The sequence below is a fragment of the Pterocles gutturalis genome, unplaced genomic scaffold (assembly GCF_000699245.1).
Source record: "Pterocles gutturalis isolate BGI_N339 unplaced genomic scaffold, ASM69924v1 scaffold34596, whole genome shotgun sequence".
NCBI classification, from domain to species: Eukaryota; Metazoa; Chordata; class Aves; order Pterocliformes; family Pteroclidae; genus Pterocles; species Pterocles gutturalis.
In genome coordinates, this window is record NW_010098993.1 from 1,234 (window position 1) to 19,949 (window position 18,716).

Sequence of the window (18,716 nt, forward strand, 5' to 3'; positions counted from 1 at the left end):
TTTAATAAGCTAGAGGGAGGGAAGATTTGAAACTAGTGTGTGCATAAAGCATGATTGTATTTTTTGTGTTTCAGGAGTCAGTTTTCTTTACTTTTTTGGTCTAACTTTGTTTTACCCTTGGTGTAGAAGCCAAATGCTACTCCCAGCCACGGCAAGCTTCATCTGGAGTAATTCACGGCACATTTTGCTTTGATCTGCTTGATCTAAATGAAGAATGTTGTTTAGAATAAATTGTCTTGAGTATGGTTTACGCATATGAACCCTTTCACCGTGGTCATGAAAAAATGATCTATGAAATGGCACACACAAGGTGTCTGCTGCTAGCGCAGAGGGCAAAACCCTGAAAGCTGTTGTAGGAGTTGTTTGTCCATATGAGAAACTTTGTAAGATCTTCTCATGGCGGGGCTGTGTTCCATTGTAGGAGTTGTCTGTCCATGTGAGAAACTTTGTGAGTAAGATCTTCTCATGGCGGGGCTGTGTTCTGTGCAGTGGTAAGGGCTCTCGCCTCCCGTTGTGAAGTTGGTGTAATATTAACCAGCTTGTAAGGTTTGTCTGTGTTGTTTGATACAGCCCTCAAACACAGCCTGCCATTTCCGTATTTCAGCTGCCAAATATAGCTCATAAATTCCAATTAAATGACTGAATTGCTTGTAATTAACAAGACTATATGTTATGGATAAAAGGTTTTGACATAGATGAAATTCTCACCTGAATTGCTGGTTTGTCTGAAGCTCAGGGAAACTTACATGAAATAAAGGTTAGGGTACAGATTGCTTTTTGCATAGAATTTGCACACGATAACTGGGCAAACCTATCAGATGCTTGTTTTAAAATTTAAAAATCTTGAAGACTAGCAGAAATCATTATGGAAGTGTTAGCATGTACCTTTGGAAATTATTGTTATAAAAACATAGATCCAGAATGACTGCTGAGGTCCTTATAAATCCCAAACCCAGTCGTGCCACTGAAAGCCACAGCAGCACTGGGCTGTCCCCATTAAAGTCCCACCCTCCCCTTCCTTCTCCCAGTCACAAAATGTTCCATCTCTGAAGCATTGTAGGTGACAGAGTAGCGTGCCCCTTGGGAATGACAGAGAAATGGAGATAGCTGGAGGTCATCTTCCATCGCGGCGTACGTCCTGCAGCACGCTCACGCTGTGGAGGGACAGCTCCAGCGGCCTGGGAGATGGCATCTCCTCCTGCAGAGCAAGGAACCATCCGTGCGTGGGTAGCTCAGGCTGGCAGAGCCACGGGGGTTCTGGCTTCTCGCTTCCCTCCCAGCCTGCAAGTCCACCCTGCTTGGCTGGCATGGGAGGAAGGGCAGGCAGATCCGTGTCTGTAAAGGAGCGAGGGAAATGTATCTGCATCAATGTTAGTTGGAAATGAAAGGGTTTGGGGATCTTAAAAATAAGCATAATTTTATCTCAAACAAAACATTCTTTGGTTGTGTGTGTTGTTCTGCATATGATTAGGCCATGCTTTTGAATATTATAAAAGTATCCTTCAACTTAAACTGCTCTGGTCTTCTCAGTTCTGAATGTATTCCTCTGAGAACACACAGGGAACTAGATAAAATAATTTTACACATTATCGTCTCTAGACTAGACAGCATGAGTTACGTATGCACGCAGCCCTGTGGCAGCGTGATTTAGTTCCGGCAGGTTTGTCCAGCCTTTCAGTAAATTGAAAATGTGTCTTTTAGTTTCACACACAATGCTCATCTTGTTTTCATGTGCCGTACAATGGTGGGCAGCTCCGAGTAAGAACAGTCCCTGCTCTCCCATGGCTGCTGGTACTGCCGTAGCACCGGCGTGCTCCAGGATGGCCAGAGCCCGTGGGGCGAGGCTCAGCGCAGAGCTGGGAGCTGGGTTGGAGCCCATGGGGTGAGGCTCAGCGCAGAGCTGGGAGCTGGGTTGGAGGGTGAGCTGGGAGCTGGGGGTATGCCTGCTGTCAAACTGCTCTGAAGGATGTACCAGTGGGCATTCACTTTTTCAGTATTTTTGTTCAAATTCTGTAGGTGTTGCGGATGTAGGCGCAGGACTGTATGTTCTAGACCTCTGTGTTGTCTCCTCAGTGTTCTGTCCCGATACAGAGTTCTGCTGGCGTTGGTGGGTTCCCTTCCTTGACAGACCTACCTCAAGTACGCGGTGTGTGGGAGGAGGACTAAGCAGCTTTCTAAGTTCTCTGCAGCAGTTATAATTTTGACATTTCTTAATTAGTATGATTGCTGCTAAAACAGTTTGTTTTCTACTTTGATTTCTCTTTCCTGGTGCTGTTATGATTCACTCTTGGGAGATTTGGAAAACTGCTTCAGGCTTCCTAAACTTACGCAACAGTTCGCAACTGGAAATCCGACCTACTTCAGAGCTGCTCCTGCCCAGTTAAGAATGTCTCCGAGACTGAGCTGCACCAGTATAAACTTCCCAAGCACTGCCCAAGGGTTAAGGGAAGAAACGATTTGTTATGAAAATTGGAAGTTTGTACTGTGAGGAAGAATAAATAGTATGCTGTAAACTAACAAATTGCCCAATCCGTAGATGACATTGACTGGGAATTTTTCTTACTTGGATAAAGAACTGGATGCGGAGGCTTCAAGCAATGTGTACAGTTTGTTATAACTGGTGGTGGTCCCCAAAATGGAAGGCAGTGTCTGCGATTGCTTGTAGACAGTGCTGGGAAAGAAAGTGAGAATCTGAAAATTAACAAAACTGCTGCTACTTACGAACTTCTGTAATTTAAAAAGGCGTATTTTGTTTTTCATTCAAGAACACACAAATGTTCCATGTAGGCATCTTTTCTTGTAGGTGTCAGTTACGGAGTTTTGGGCAGCGATCTGATGTGGTTTGCTGCAGTTCCGCTGCCCCTTTCATTCCAGTGTTTAAGCAAAACAAATTTTCTTCCCTTGGTGAAACAAAAAGTTTTTTAGGTGTCCATCCATTTACACCAGCTCACCTTAATGTGTAACATGAGAGACCGTAAGTAAAAGGCAGCGTTTGTGGACCAGGGATCCTTGAAGCCCTAGTCCAGTATGTCAGCTTTGATTTCTGTCCTGTTCTTTAGGCACTTACAGAAAATAAGGACAAATTCCCTCAGACCTGCAAAGAGGTGATTGAGAAAAACCAAACTCTCTTAAAACTGAGAGTGACAGGTTGCCTGCTGCCACGCTGTGTGTGGGTTATTTCCTTTGGGCTGGAAAAGCCCTGCCTGTAAAACATCTTGGTGATTCCAGCCGGTGCATGTCAGTGTGTTCATAGCTGTTGACCATATTCAGATTAATTTGGGAATCCATGTAAGCCTGAGCTCTGAGCATAAAAGATTTTGAAGTGCAGTAATTGGTGAAACTTCCTTTCTTCCCTGCAGGGCACTATTCGAAGGATTATTATCGAGAATCCTGATCAGGTAGGAAAACTGTTTAGTGCTGGAGTTCTGCTTGTGTAACTCTTCCTCCCTTAACTATCCTGATGCGGTGAAGTGCTCAGCTGCCTCCATCAGGGGATGTTAAATATTTTGAAGTCCCATGGCCCATACCTCTGATGGTGAGGGATGAAATTATGAAGGATTGCAAATACTACAGAATGACCAGGCAGGCTTCCCACCTCTCAGCAGTTAAGTCTCTGTTAATATGCTTCAGTAGTATCACTAGTGGAGATCAACTGCTAACCGCTTCTACTATGTTTGTTTCAAATACTGTCTAGATGGAAGCACAGTCACTTTGTTTCCAAGTGGACATACACCCAAATGTACAGATCTTAAAGAACTATCTCAAAGTATATGTGTGCATAAATGATTGCAAAAATCTCTTATCATTTGTTAGTCAAAATAACACTAATTCTGAATTTGCTGTTTGACACCATTTGTGAGTGTTTTTATTAAAATGTTTTACAGGAGCCGTTGTCCCCATTTCTCAGAGGGGCGAATTTCTGTCCTGGGAATAATGTCATCTATGAAAAGACCATAAGAAAATACGAGCTATTAAATCCCCACCAAGTAAGTTGGTTGCTTATATTATCTGTTGCAAAAGAAAATTCAGATGGTAGCAGAAGGGTAATGTTCTTGGCTGGTGGGGTTTTTTGCTGGGAACTACTGCCAAGCTGAGAATTGCCTTGTTGAGGTATAGGACACGTTCTCAAAGTAAAGCAAACAATTCCTGTGTGTAAGCAGAGCAGAAGTTGGAACATTTGCTGTATTTCTACTAAGAATGTATAATTTCAGACGGACAATGAAAACTGCTGTTGTATCTCTAGCACGTTACCCAAAGGATTTGCATTTGTACACTTCCCCATAGAATACAAAAGATGCATTTTTTTGAAGTAAACTTGTTTGTCTAGACCATGGCTTTTACAGTGAAGTTTGCTGAAATCAGTAACTTCCTGTATTCTGACTGGGACATAAAGTAGTTTCTCGTTTATTGTGTCAGTGGGTGGTTTTGTAAACAGCACTTTTCTCAGATGATGAAAACAAGACACGTGTCCCTTCTGTATTGTACACTCTGAATCTGGAATTGCTGCAAGCGTTTGTAACAAGCAATGTCTTGAGCCATTTCCTGTACTGATTTTTTGTTCAGAAATAATGAAAACTGAGTAAGTAGTTCAACTGGAGGTCTTTTTTAATTTCTGAATAATTAATGAAACAGGATACATATGTGTTGTAAATTAGATAATGGAGGTCCTTGTTTGCCCAAGTGTGTTAAGAGTAGCAACATAATGAAACATACAGCTCAGGAAAGGTGCCTCTTCTGCGCTTTTCATTTGCAGCTACTAAAATTGGAGGAGTTGGTGAATGACAACTGTGAAGCGTGAGGCAAACTCATGTTAATTAGGAAAAAAAGCAATTTTATTAGGATTATTAAAATATCTGTAGCTGTCATCAGTCTTGCCATGCAAACCACATTTCATTCATTTATATATTCCTATTAAGCTTCTATCTCATGAAGATACGCTCAGCAGCTTAAAAAAATACCCATTCTTGTTCTTAGGAGAAGCAGTATCAGTTTTCCCAGTGTCAGATTCCCCAGCAAGCCGATCAGTGCCATGTTGTCCAGCCCTGCCAGCAGCCTGAGCAGCCTCAAGTCACTCACCAGTGCCAGCAGACACAGACCAGTAGCCCTTGTGAAATAATTCCAGTCTCTGTGAGCGATGACTGCAGAGGAAATACAGTGAGGAGGGTAACCGTTCAAAGGTGTGAACCGGTAAGAATCATGTTTAACTACTGGGATTGCAGACGTTGTCTAGAACAGTCCAGGACTTTCTCACGTGCTGTTCTGGGGGTAGGGGGAAAAAAAAAAAAAAAAAAGCTGTTTTAGGTGTTGTATCCCATTTCTGGTTGGCGTAGACCTGTGCTTAATTCTACTGACTGATCATCATTCTGTTGTCCTTTAAGTCTTGCTGGTTTGTTTGGGTTTATTTCCTTTATCTGGCAGTGTTACCCGTTGTTTGAGTCAGGTTTCATCTGTCAGTCTGTGCAACAAAGATTGAGTAGTGTAAGGTTTTGGAGAAAAGCTGTGTTGCTTTATGAACTGGACATACACCAATTCAGGACTGCTTTCTGTCTACACTGATCAATAAGGATTTCAGATATATTTCCATTTGATGTAGAAGTATTTGACAGATTCACTGGAAGAACAAAATTAGCTTGCTTTGCCCTTCATTTTACAGCAGGTTGCAAGTTCTGGAGTTTCTAAGGGCTGCGGGAGGCTTGCTATACATATGTAGTCATAAATTTCTGTATAGTTTGCCAAAACCCAGAATGTATGGAAGACTCAATACCAAGGAAAAGAACAGCGTGAAGAAATTGCAAATTTGTAAGAGCAAACAAAACCAAATCCATCATACTTGTAGTATTTTTCTGTTCAGCTTACATCCCGAAGAAGGGAACGCAATTATGATCTCTCATCTATTCTGCTAGGTGAATTGCTCTCAAGAGAATAACGACCAGCTGGACTGCCGCTACTTTGGTGAGCTCATCGCTGAACTGAACCGCAAGACCAATGACTTGTACAGTTGTTTACTGCAGCATGTGGAAAAGATAGGAGGAAGGTATGGGCATTATTTCTGTTCTATCATTTCAGTGTTCCAGAAAGCCTGGCATTGCACAGTTCACAGGACAGCATTGTTTGCAAGTTGTTTGTTTGTTTTTTTTCCCCCTGACAACCCTAATTGAGTGTATTTTGCATATTAATCTAATTTGTTGAATAACATAAAAATGCTGTAAGCCAAGTGAATTTATTGAATTTAAAGCTTTTTCAAATCGTTTAGACTAGTATGCAATAAGAATTACGTATCCCATGCCTTTTTGCACACAGACCAAACAAGTATACTTACAGCATGCTCTGACATGTATTTAATGATACAGTTCTGTTATGTCCTGAAGACACAACCCAAATGTCCAAATTGCCATTTCTTTTGTTCCATCATGGTGTTATGTCATGCATTAAAAGATGGCAATCAGAGAATCAGAATGGTTTGGGTGGGAAGGTCCTTAAAGCCCATCCAGTGCCACCCCCTGCCCTGGGCAGGGACACCTCCCACCAGCCCAGGTTGCTCAAAGCCTCATCCAGCCTGGCCTTGAACCCCTCCAGGGATGAGGCATCCACAGCTTCTCTGGGCAACCTGGGCCACTGCCTCACCACCCGCACAGGAAAACAGTTCTTCTGAATATCTCAGTCTATCTTATTTCAGCTTAAAACCATTACCTGTTGTCCTGTCACTATGGTCCCCGATAACAAGCGCCTCCCCAGTGCCCTGTAAGGCACAAAGCTCAGTCTCTACATGCAGTTAATGTCAAGCATGTATTCGGCAGAGCCCTACAGATTGTCTCTGAAAAGAAATGCAGAATCACAGCAGCCAGTCATCTGAGACTTTGCAATGTTCTTACCCTTCCCGCACAATCACCATTGCTTCATTCTTCCCCCCTCACTCCCAGTCTTGTTCGGTGCTTTCAGTTATTTCAATGAAATAAGAAAAGTGGTCCCATAGCGGGGGAAAAGTGGAATTTGAGCATCACAAAAAACCTGACGCTGCTAAGTAAACACTTAAGGCATGTCAATGTATTGCAGCATAGTTCTGGGTAAGCCATTACTTGACCAATTAAGAATGTAATTGGCTTAACCAAACATAATTGGTATAACCGCACAAAGAACGGGAGACAGTTAGCCTGTGTTAACTGGGCTGCTGTTAGTATTCCAGTCTCCTCAGATATTTCTCCGTGGAGTCATTATTTCACAGCTCGTGTTGACTAGCACCTTAAAAGGAAGGTAACAGCTCTTCATCCGATAGAGAGCCTTCCTTGCTCTGTGTGTTAAAGATCATCTTTGTATAGTTGTGAATGTGGGCATGAATTCCTAACGTTCTCAACAAGTGCTTGGTTAATCGCTCCCTTGGCTTTTGTCTGTTTTACAGGAACCAGGACATTGAATTTACACGTCAGGTAAGCATCAGGCGTGCTCTTAGCAAGCTGTTCTGTAACGTGCAGTGTTAATAACAAAGGTGTAGCTCCTCCAGCTAACGAAGCCAAGCCAGTTTAAATGAAGGATGCTGGTCTTTCTTTGTGAGTTAATGATTCCGGCTTGTTAATAACATTCAGAGCCTGAAACCTACTGCTAGGCGTGTATTTGCAAATGAGATAATACTGAAAGGAAACTATAATAATTTGCATTATTCCTGTGTGAGAGTCAAATTTTGAAAGTCTGTCCTGTTGTGGCAATAGTGGTTTTATTGTAACCCCATGGATTTTCACTGTGCCTTTTTTTTGCAAAGGCTCGTTCACTCTCTTGCCAATAAAGCCACACGTGCTGCCATGCGCTGCAAGAAACGAAGATCGCTGCCTCTTGCAGAAATGAGAGGAACGTAAGCTGCCAGAACAGACTTCCTAGTGCTATAGAAAGCTTTTGTTAATCAGGCCATGACAGACTCATCAGCACCTCTGCTCTTTTTAAAGCATTGCGTATACGGCAGAAATAGCTGTCGAGGATTAAATTTCATGAAGCAGTGCCACTAATCACTGGTGGCATCTCCTGTGACACGCTGGCCATCGTCAGTTTCAGTGAACTAGACGTTAAACTCAACCATTTGAATATATGCTTCATGTATCACTTCATCTCAGTTTTTATACGCCATGAATTTAGAAGACTTTGGAAAATTTCTGGATAGGCTTTGATCTATTTTCATTCTTATCTGCCTTGTACTAAACATGTTTTTTATAGAAGAGCTGTGTAACTAATGAAGAAACTGCATTATGATCTATCAGGCAAAATTCTTCATCAGCTGTCTCCCCTCTCCTCCCTTCTTTGCTTAGAGTGAAGATATTGAAGATTTAATTCCTAAAGGACTGTCGGAGGTGACAAAGCAGCAGATCCGCTATCTCCTGCAGGTATGTCGGTGGGGTGGAGGGGGTGCGTGGAAGCCTACAGTAACTTGGAACAGTGGAAGTTGGCTTACACATACCAGGGGCTTCGTACAGAACACACCTCATTCTGTGTTCTGCGCATTCCTTTTTTTTTTTCTAGTGTAAAGGATATGGAAGCATACAGGTGGCTCCAAGTGACAGGTTGTGGCAGCTGGTTCCCTGGATTATTTGTGTATTTTAAACTGAGCTTTACTGTCACTTTCTTGCAGTTTCAGTGGAAATCACCTTGGCTTTTGACTAGTTAGAGCAGAACACAGATCCTTCATCTTTTGTTTGTTTGTGTTGTATATTAATGCCTTACTTCAAAAGGCAGAGGCAAATCCTAGGTTTCGATATCCATTACCAGCTGCATATACTGCTTGTAACTTAGGTCTCACCTTTTACAAATGTTTTGGTTAAAAACATAAGAGTGTAGAAAAAAAAATTTCAGTGTAGAAGCACATGACACCTCTGGAATTTAGTGACCTTTAGCACTAAGGAATTGCTGAGTGGGGATTTACTTACGTTTTTGTAGTCTATATTCAATCATTTTGACTTAATTCCTTCTTTTAATCTACTCTTATCTTATATTTCACAACAAAACCAACCAAACCGTAAGTCAAAACTGAAAGTCTATTTTAATTAAAAACTGAACAAACAGGTGAGTTAGTTACACCAGAAATGTTATTTTTGAAGCCTCAGTCACATAACAGCACCAGTGGGGATAAAAAATAGGACAAGGGCTAATCACCATATTGCTGGAGATCTTGATAGCTTCCTGCAGTTTGAATTATAACAAAGTTAAGGAGATGTATGAGAGGAAGAGAAACAGGAGGATTTAATTTTTGTCCAGATAGTGAAGAATACATGTTTTGCATAGAATTTTCAGCCCTTCAAGGTGAGGCAAAGATTTGAGGAATTATTTTTATTTATTCTTCCAAAGTCAATTTTTCTGCTTTCAAATATTAGAGATATATCATGAAATGCAACAATTTGTGTTTTAATGTGAATCAATACACTGCTGTTAACATGCATTAAAAGAAAAGAAAGAAGTGTTAGGCTGTTGTGCATTACTGCCTTTTTCATCCAGTTGACTACTTTAAACTTTGGCATCTTTTTCTTTTCAAAGGGAGGAATTGGATGTATGGCTTTTTTTTTTAATTTAATTTTTTTAAAATTTTAATTAAACTGTCTTGCCCTTGGGCTGAAAGCATGCTTTGCCAGATCTCAAAAAAAAAAGGATGACTCATTCCTCAGGCAGGGTATGAATTTCTTTAAATCAATGTAAGTCACAAAGCTCTGAACACTCAAAAAATGATTGCGCAATATTAACACATTTATTTTTCCCTTTATTGGTGTACAAATGCAGTTCTTTACTCTCTTGTTCCTTCCATTTTAAAAACTTCTCTTGTATTACAAGGCAATAATTAAAAAAACTAAGCCCTTTGCAGAACCAAGTGCATGAAAATGTGTTCCTTTGTAGAAGTGCGGGCAGTACAAGGAATGCCATTGAACAGTAAACTAAGTTCTTTTCAGCTGTGTAGCCTTTTCTGTTCTACCCATTGTCCAGCACGCTGTAAGCAAAGCACACTGCTCAGAAGTTTACATGTTCATTGCTTCCCCTCCTAGATGCGAGTGACATCAGATAAATCCTTGAGACTTGTGCTTTCCACTTTCAAGAATTTACGTGAAGAACTCTGCCATTTGCAGGACGACCTGGGGGTAAGCCATGGCCTCATCCCTTTGTTTCTGCCTGTCAGTAGGAAGTCTGTTAGGATGAAGTTTGAATGGTGAAGTCCCAGGGCTTTACTGGAAACGGCTGGTTTATTAATGGACTTGCAAAACCTGTACAGTGGATGAGGTTGGATTTCTTTCTAGCAGTGGTTTTCAAGTGTTCAATTTGTTGAAGCCTAAAAAACCAAATACTCCCAAAGAAGAAAAGACCCTGCTGAGTGAGGTGAGATGTAAAGCTCTGAGTTGGTGTATACAGTGCATACATACCCACACTGGTGTGGAAGTACGGAACTGTGTTTCTGCTTTTAACGCGGACAAGGTGTATACACCACGTGCTGTTCCAGGAACGAGGAGATCTCCGTTCCAGTCACTCCTGATAAGCTGTATTTCCTGCGTTGTAGGAAAGCTGTTGGCAGCTGTTGGTTCTTCAGGGTACAGTGGAAGCTGGAGCTCGACAGTTCCTGCTGCAGACAGGAGAGAATGGCTGTTAGGGAAGGGGAAACATTGCCCACACCAGCCCAAGTACTCAGCCCCCCTGGGAACCTGACAGTGTTCTCTTCTGAAATGCAAAGTTTGGGGAGGGGAGAGGGAGTTTGAGCTGTCATCTTAACATAGAACAAGGAGTCGGTGCAGTGAAGTGGTCTGAAGTTTTGGGGGTTTTGTTTAGTAACTATAAATCTTTCTTCCCGGGCCGGACTGGAAGAGCAGTGTCCAGGATCCCAGTGCTTACCACGCAACATGAAGCCACAGATACTATGTAGCTAAAAAACCTATAGTTTCAACAAAATTGGGTATTTTCTCAGTTCTAGAACATCACTTACTAATTACTCAGTAAGTTGCACTTTGAATGTGGACAAAGTTCACTGAAACGTTGCAGCTACTGACTGTAAACTCTTTTGTCTTACAGAAGTTAGAGACTGACAATGTCTTACTTAAGAAGGATTTGGCTTTTAAAGAGTCTCAAGTAAAAGAATATGAAACTATGTTGGCTTCTCTGAGAGAGAATAATCGTCAGCAGCAGGTAAATCCAAAAACATATTCCGAGTAGTTGCTGCCGGCTATACATTTGTGTGTGTGACCCTGTCACTTCCTTACGGCACACACACATTCCCTCCACTCCTGTGCTTTGCAGCAGGGACTCAGGGAGAGCACTGCCAGGTGTCGCACTCTGGAAGAACAACTCCTCTCTCTTCGGCTCACCGAGGGAGAAAAGGATTGTCAGCTGAAGGAGCTGGAGTATGGCAAGCGTGCCTTGGAGCAGGAGATCCAAAACCTTAGACTACAGGTAACAGGGTACTTGGTCCCTCTTCAATAACTGTTATTTACAGATTCCAGCACAATCTGTGAAAATTAATGATGAACACTCTCTTTAAAAGCAAAACATTACTTCATTTTCTGTAGACCTGCTCTAGTCCAACACTACAGACTACCACAGATGAACTCTCCAGCCGTTACGTAGAGATGATCAATAACCTGAGAGAGGACAAAGACCGTGAGATCCGCAGTCTGAGGGTAAGGGCATTCACATGGCATGTGTGCATTCCTCTACCTTGCACAGCTGCTGGTAAACAGCTGTCTCTTATTTAAAGCACTGCAGTAATATTTTACCACTCCGGATGCCAATTGAACTTGTTCAGTGATGTATTTGGCTTTATTGAGTTACAAACCTCTTAAATTGGACTGAATTCTGCCAGTATCAATGAGCACTTTCTGAAGGTACTGCTCAACATTCTTACTGGAAAATCACTGGGTTTTGTTTATGTCCATGTATGTAAGTCCACAGCATTTTATTTTAAATTATATTAATTAAAGTCTTACTGGCCATAATCTACTGAAAAACCACATCCAGAGTCCTAGACAGATCATGAAAGGTCACCTGCCAGGAGCACCAAACACCTGACTGTTCCTTAACATGTGTTTTGTAGGCTCAGTTGTGCCAATTCCAGCAAGATATATCGAGGAGAGAAGGAAGTAACAGTGACTTGCAGATCAAGTTGCATGAACTGACGTCGATGCTAGACGAGAAAGATGCTTTAATTAAACAACAGCAAGAGGTAAAGTAATGTGACTTCTCTTCTAATATTTTTTATATTTAAGCCTCCACTTACTGTGCAGGTGGAAACTTCCTAGGAAGTACCTGTACTCTCCTGGTTCAGGAATCCGGGTTAGGATTTTTTTTAACTGAAGACTATTCCTCTGTCAGTCCTTGTGGAAGGACAGACTTTTTCAGACTGCTCTTTGAGAGGAATTTCTGCAAATATTGTGTTGTGACTTTAGTGAACTAATACTTCAGAAAACATTATTTCATTTGAATGTTTACTTTTGGTTTTCTCAGGACCTCTTCAGATTGAAGCATGAGAAATTATCAGGCAGCCAGTCCGCTGGTCTAACAACTGTCATCACTAAGAAGTAATGTAGTTATTCACCTTCCTTAAAAACACATCCTTTTGCTTTTCCATTGTATATCCCTCTAGTAACCAAGTTATTCCTGCTAGTGTCTTAGTACTTCCTGTTCAACTTAAAGGGGAAAAAGTCAAGATGGGTTTTCTTATCTGGGGAGGATTCTGTACTAAGCATTGTAATAGCAGCTGGAGGGGTGGGCAGCATGTTAACGTGACATTTAAATTAGCTTTTTAGTTACTAGTGAAAATCAGGGGGATTAATGACTGGAAAGACGATGTGGCAAGCTGAGAGTTAGTGATCTAGATTTGGGTGTGCAGGTTTCACTTTACATGTTTCCATCTCTGTTTATCCAGGTACAGGAATCAGTATCCTATTCTGGGTCTCCTGTCTGATGACTACAAGGTTACATCACCTGTCAATAAATCACAAACTATTGTCATTGAGAGGACTGGAGAGGTATGGAAACAGGTGAGTTTTCCTGGAGATAGATGCCTCAGTCTCTGACACTCCTAAGTGTTTAACTTCCCAGGAAGTATTACCAAAACTGAAATCCCAGGGAAAGCCACCCTGTTAAATTAACTGGGCTGCACAAAGCACGGGGACTGACTGAAGTCCAGGAACTGTACTGGCTCTTGTGAGAAGGCAGTAATTGTTGGGTGGAGCATAAATAAAAGAACCTTTTGTTGTTTTCTCTGACACATAATCACCTTTAACAAAAGCAGTGGCATTGCTCTAACACCCAGCCTCTGCCCTCAGCAGTCTTCCAGGCATCGCTGTACCGGGAAGTTTGTGAGGTAGGAGCTTTTTCTGCGTTGTGCTCTCAGGTGAAGAGAGTCTTTTGGTATTCCTCTGAATCATCAGCATTAATGACGCCAAACTATTACTAAAACATATTAAGCACCACGTCCCTGAAACTCACCTTGAGACAGGGCAGTGACTAACCCAGGGAATGCAGAAGAGTGGCGACTTCTTAAGGAGTGATTCAAAGTTAAAAGAGAAAACAGGACCGTTTACAGCTTAATGATGCGACTCTGACCTCGCCAGTACTGGCCGCCCTGAGCACCAACATACTGAGCGTTGGTTGAGGAGGAAATGCTCACTGGCCTCCTAAGACACCTTAAAAGTCAGCTGTTAGAGAACACAAATACATAATTAAATGAGGATGCTTTATATACCAGGCAGGTTTGGTTTAGATACAGAAGTAAGTTCATGTATTTTCTTCTAACGAGCTGCTTGTTTCTTTCAGGAATGAAATAAATCCCTAAGCCATCAGAGCTGCTCAGAGGAGTTCACAGCACCTAAAACTGCTTCACTTTCTGCTACTCTGCATCAGAAGGTTCAGTCTGACACTGAGAAAGGCTGGGGAACACATGAAGGACATGGAAGCATGAAGATGATAGAAGTGGAAGCACTGTTTCATCCTCATCATAAAGAACTCTGTTACCTGTGTCCGTAACCTGCCACTAGCGCGTGTACAAACATTATTTGTACTTTTTCATGCACTTACTTTTTGCTCAGAAGAGAGCAGTGTGTCATGCCTTTGTGGACTTCAGTTTTTCTTCACATGACTAACTTCTTTTCTTCAGCCAGTCCTGAAGCAATCTAAGAGCAAAGGGAAGAAGTCTGAAACCTTTTCCCCCTCTTTGTATTAATGCCACATTCTTCTGTCCTGTCTGCTTATGCTGAGAAGTGAGAATGATACAGATTTAAGTCCCGCACTACTGAATGGCTGGTTTTGGTACAGACAGATTCACTGATGGTTGTTTTATCTCCTGTTGCCTGTTGAAGATGAAGCAAAACCTAGAACCAACCTTCATGGGAAACTCTAAAAATACCTCACGAAAAATGCTTATCTTACATCTGCCTGTGTATGGAAAGCTAAAGTACAGAGGAAAATTACTTAACTTACTCCAGGTACACAACAACTCAAACTTGGCTACTGGGTTGGCAAGTACTAGAGTTATCTAGGTCAGTGAACTGATGGGGCAAATGCTTATTTTAAAGCATGTTATTGACCTCAGCGCTGATGTATTTGCAGCTGAATCTTTATAAGCCCCCAAACCAGCCAAAAGTATTTATTTTGCTGTGCTTGAAAATTTCAAGAAGTTGGTATATTTTTATATTGAAAAACTTAGTATGAAAATAGCTCATAGACTAACTTTCATTACCAGACCAACCTTCCATTTACAATTTTTGCTCCTCCCAGGACCACAGAAATTCTCCAAAATGTTTTGGTATTAATAATTAAGTACTTGTCCAAGCAACACAGTGCCCAGAATCAGAGGGGAAATTTTAAACTATGCAATCAAAAGCTGCTTGCTCTGTATTGTGGGGTTCTTGCTTTGCTTTATTTCTGCAGACATGTATTTCTATGCATAAATAATATATATCATAGGCAATGTTTAATGGGGAAAGAATGCTGTAAGCTGTAACTATGAAATAAAGTTAAGTGCAACTTTCTGAATCATGTCTGTCTGTACTGGAAACATCTCGTGTCTACCTGCTAGGATGGAGGGGGGTGTCTGAGGTGGTGTGACACTGACACCTTGTTCCTGTAAAGGAATCTTTACAAGTAAAGGAACAGCGTTACCTCCCTTTTCCTGCTCCTGCTGCCAGCCCTCCACGCAGTTAATGCTGGGTTGTCAAAGGTGACCTCGTGCTCCTCGTAATGGCAAGAAGGAGCCAAGCGGAAGACCTGCTCGTTACATGGCTCTTTGAGTACCTCCAGCCCCAGACCGGCGTGTGGTTTCAGAAGCAAAGGAAGAGTTTGCACCATCCACTGACAACACTTCAGCCTAACTCTACAGAAAGAGGTTTTCATTAGTTAAAAATCAAATATCCTTATCTGAATGAAGTGTGCCTTGCCCCACTGAAATTAGTAATTCTTAGATTCTAAAATAACCCCCTCATTGCTGTAGCAGTTGGACATAAGGTACCTATACCCAGAGTTAACATGCTAATGACCCAGAATAGTTTCGGTGTATTCTATCCCAATAAATAATTTTAGTTATGCTGTCATCTAATGACTTTCCACCTCTGGTGACCTAAGCCATAAAAAGAAATACAAGAGGAAGAACACCACCTTTGTTTAATGCCATCATACTGTTACCTATGCATAACCGTGCAGAAATCCCGACTGAAGGAGACATAAAATAATTTGCTGACTTACTGTAGATGTTGCCATGATCTCAGCTGGGCTGGACTAGGCGAAAGCACGACCTAGACGGCTCAGCAGAAGCTGTGACCAGCAGAAACACGAGTTATTGCTGGGCACGCGTACTGTGCGCACATTTCAGCCCTTGCAAGGGCTGTGCAGTGTGTTACTGACCGTGCCATCAGCCACACCAACCAGTGTTCTGTAACTCTGTTATGACCGACTGACTTCAGCACATGTAGTAGCACAACACAAGTAGTAAACAACCTGAGACGACAGAAGCAGCAGGCTCTGCGGTATCAGCCAGAGCTGCTGGGCGTGGTGGTGTGATGTCATGGCAACGGCCAGGATGAGGCCAAGGATCTGTTTTGCACATACAGCTGGCATTACAATAAATCTGGAACACCAGGGTTGTTCCCCAGACTTGAAGAGATGGGTAACATACATAAACTAATTAAAAAAAGCCCAGTTTGCTAATCAGCAAAGACAGATGTCTATTGTGTAGCTTCTCAAAGGCTTGTTGGAGTATTTCACGGCTTCCGTACACTGACAACGCAACAGCTCATTGTTGAAACAACACATTTTACTCACAGATAACACAAAGCAATAGATACTTGTCCAAAAGCTGAACTGGACTGGGAAACGAAGCACAATGGCCACTGGGGGCCGGGTTTTGTTTCCAAAGCAGATTTACTTAAAAAGCAGATTTAATATTTATTACTATAAAAGCCCATGTTATTTGCTGTACGCTCGGCTATTGTCTCTCATCTGCTGACCCAACACTGATTAACCCAACATGGTTTCTGATGGAGTGTACAGAAACACATTTTTCTCATTTCCTCATCTCTGTAAATGCTAGTTATTACCCTAAGTATACCTTACATAATGTTTTGCCTCAGTTTCAGGTAGGCCCACTAAAACTTCTACATTTTTTTCAGGAACAAATGAGAAAAATCAAAGACAGAATTTACTTCATATATTAACAAGAATAATGATGCCGCCCTATTAGACAGTCTTCATCAATAGGGTTATTAAATAACCCCCCCCGCCTGAGCTGATTTGCCAGCATGCAGCATTTCTTGATCTTACACTGAAGAGCAGGAGAATATTGTCTTCTGGTTTCTGTTACTGACTTTTCCACACAACCCAGTATGCAATATGGAACAGTTCATCTGCCTCAGCTGTACAATAAAAGCCAAATGCAGCCCTGGTGCAAAGGTTACTGACACCTCTATCAGGCTGCCTGAAGAGTCGACATACGCTTTAAATGCTACATCAACAGAACTTACCTTTACCTTCAGAGTACTCTGCTGGTCTTCCATATTCTCTTTCTCATTTTCATTACCTTTGATTGTTGATACCTGAAGAAAGAAAAATAGAGATGATGATCACAACCTGAATCACTTTTAACTGTTCCGAGCTTTAAGGAGTTCTCAGTCTGTCAGTCAAATAAAAAACCGCAGTAAACAAATCTGACATTTTAGAGCAACCCTTCCATGTTTGTGAAACTCGCTGCTTGCTCAAGCAATCAAGATGTGTTTGTACACCACAGAGCAGGCAGAGGAGAAATCCAAACACAGGCAAGAACAACGACCTCAGTGTTGTACTCCCAAGTCCCGAAGAGCTTTACAGCACATGTCCCCTTTCCTACTCCTGCTGTTGCCGACTGCCCTCCCATCACAAATACTGGGATATTTTCCAGCGGTATCATAAACTACTGAATTTTATAACTACTGTTCAAGCAATAAGTCTGACAAGCATTTTTTTTTAAACTGAAATTTAACAACATCAGGATAGTAACCCATTAACCTTACCACCGCGTGGGTTAAGCCTCAAGGCTTTTCCACTCCTTGACAGACCTTGTCTCCAGTCCTTCGTCTCAGCCAGGTTTCAATGTCCACAGGCTGCCAAGAAAAGAAGAGACAATTAATATAAATGAATAAATGTTCACAATGTTAATGCAATAAGCCAACCAAAGAAAAGGGGTAACTCATCTTGAGAGCTCACATTGGACAAGGCTGCCTGTAACCAACCTGCTAAGTTTAAAAACTCCGTTTCTCCACCCAGCCGTCCCAAAAAGCAGGGTCACACACTTGCGCATGGTTGTACTCGTCTGCACCTGCTTCAAGTCCTCCACACTCTCCCGTATTTGTACCATAGCTGATAACAACCAACTACAGCTGTGGTTTTTCCAACCACTATTCCCTCCCTCATGTCTTTAAAACCTGTGAGCTACATGTTCATGTTCCAAAAGGTATGATTTTTTCTAATTAAAAAGAAATCTCATTAGGTGGACTGTTAAACCTCACCAGCAATTTCAACTTCTGCAATGCAAAGTTACACGACTTAATAATTCTATAATATGATGATGAAGCTGTAAATTAATTAATTTTTTATCCAGCATCCACCACATACTTTCTGCTATCATTAACTGCATTTAAAAAACCCTTTTGTGCCCTTTGTGGGCAAAAACCAGATGCAACAGAAAATTCTAGGTAACGAAACTGATGCCCCCCAGTGTACCACACTCTTAAGAACAGCAGATGCCACTCTGGCTCTGAGCTAAACCACTGAACTAAACAACAACCTTACACTGAACAACTGCTCATCACAGAAAGAATTAACACATGTCTGTAATCTTAAACTATCAGATATGTCAATGCCAAAGCCTCTCACTGCACTCCTTGCGAGAAACACTCCTGTAATCCTCAAACATACACTGAAAAATGCAAACATTAATATTGTTCACCAGTCAGTACCAACTATGAAAAACAAAAGGTATCAAAACATCATCCGGATGCAATCCTTGGACACACTATTTCCAGGTTTCATCCTGTGGTCTAAAACACCCGCTCTCCAGAAGGTTCATTTCTGCCATTTCTGGCCCCTCTGGTCTGTACCCCACGAACCGTGACGGGCTCTCAGGCAATGTGGGATTAAGTCTTTCTACAAAGTTGGCTACGGAAAATACTCAAGTACCTGATTGTTCCGTCCATCTGTAAGGTAGGAAAAGAGGCCAGCACGGATGTGTGCTTTGTCACAGA

General features: G+C 41.8%; 1 protein-coding gene across 1 annotated transcript; it reads left to right on the forward strand.

The window, feature by feature from the left end:
• Positions 1-1,820: 1,820 nt before the first annotated feature.
• POF1B (premature ovarian failure, 1B) lies at positions 1,821-13,770 on the forward strand. The gene is made up of 17 exons (XM_010075042.1): positions 1,821-1,882; positions 2,017-2,107; positions 3,360-3,398; positions 3,885-3,986; positions 4,975-5,187; positions 5,904-6,034; positions 7,878-7,886; positions 8,041-8,050; positions 8,292-8,366; positions 10,011-10,103; positions 11,023-11,136; positions 11,248-11,415; positions 11,517-11,627; positions 12,041-12,169; positions 12,451-12,524; positions 12,872-12,986; positions 13,765-13,770. Exons 1-17 carry the CDS (start codon positions 1,821-1,823, stop codon positions 13,768-13,770), a joined length of 1,542 nt encoding a protein of 513 aa, XP_010073344.1.
• Positions 13,771-18,716: the final 4,946 nt, after the last annotated feature.

Excerpts from the sequence above, each read along its gene's own strand:
- POF1B (XM_010075042.1), top strand. The coding sequence starts at position 1,821 with ATGGCCAGAGCCCGTGGGGCGAGGCTCAGCGCAGAGCTGGGAGCTGGG. Across the intron at positions 3,399-3,884 it reads TTATCGAGAATCCTGATCAG|GAGCCGTTGTCCCCATTTCT; the intron begins GTAGGAAAACTG and ends AATGTTTTACAG. Across the intron at positions 8,367-10,010 it reads AGATCCGCTATCTCCTGCAG|ATGCGAGTGACATCAGATAA; the intron begins GTATGTCGGTGG and ends TTCCCCTCCTAG.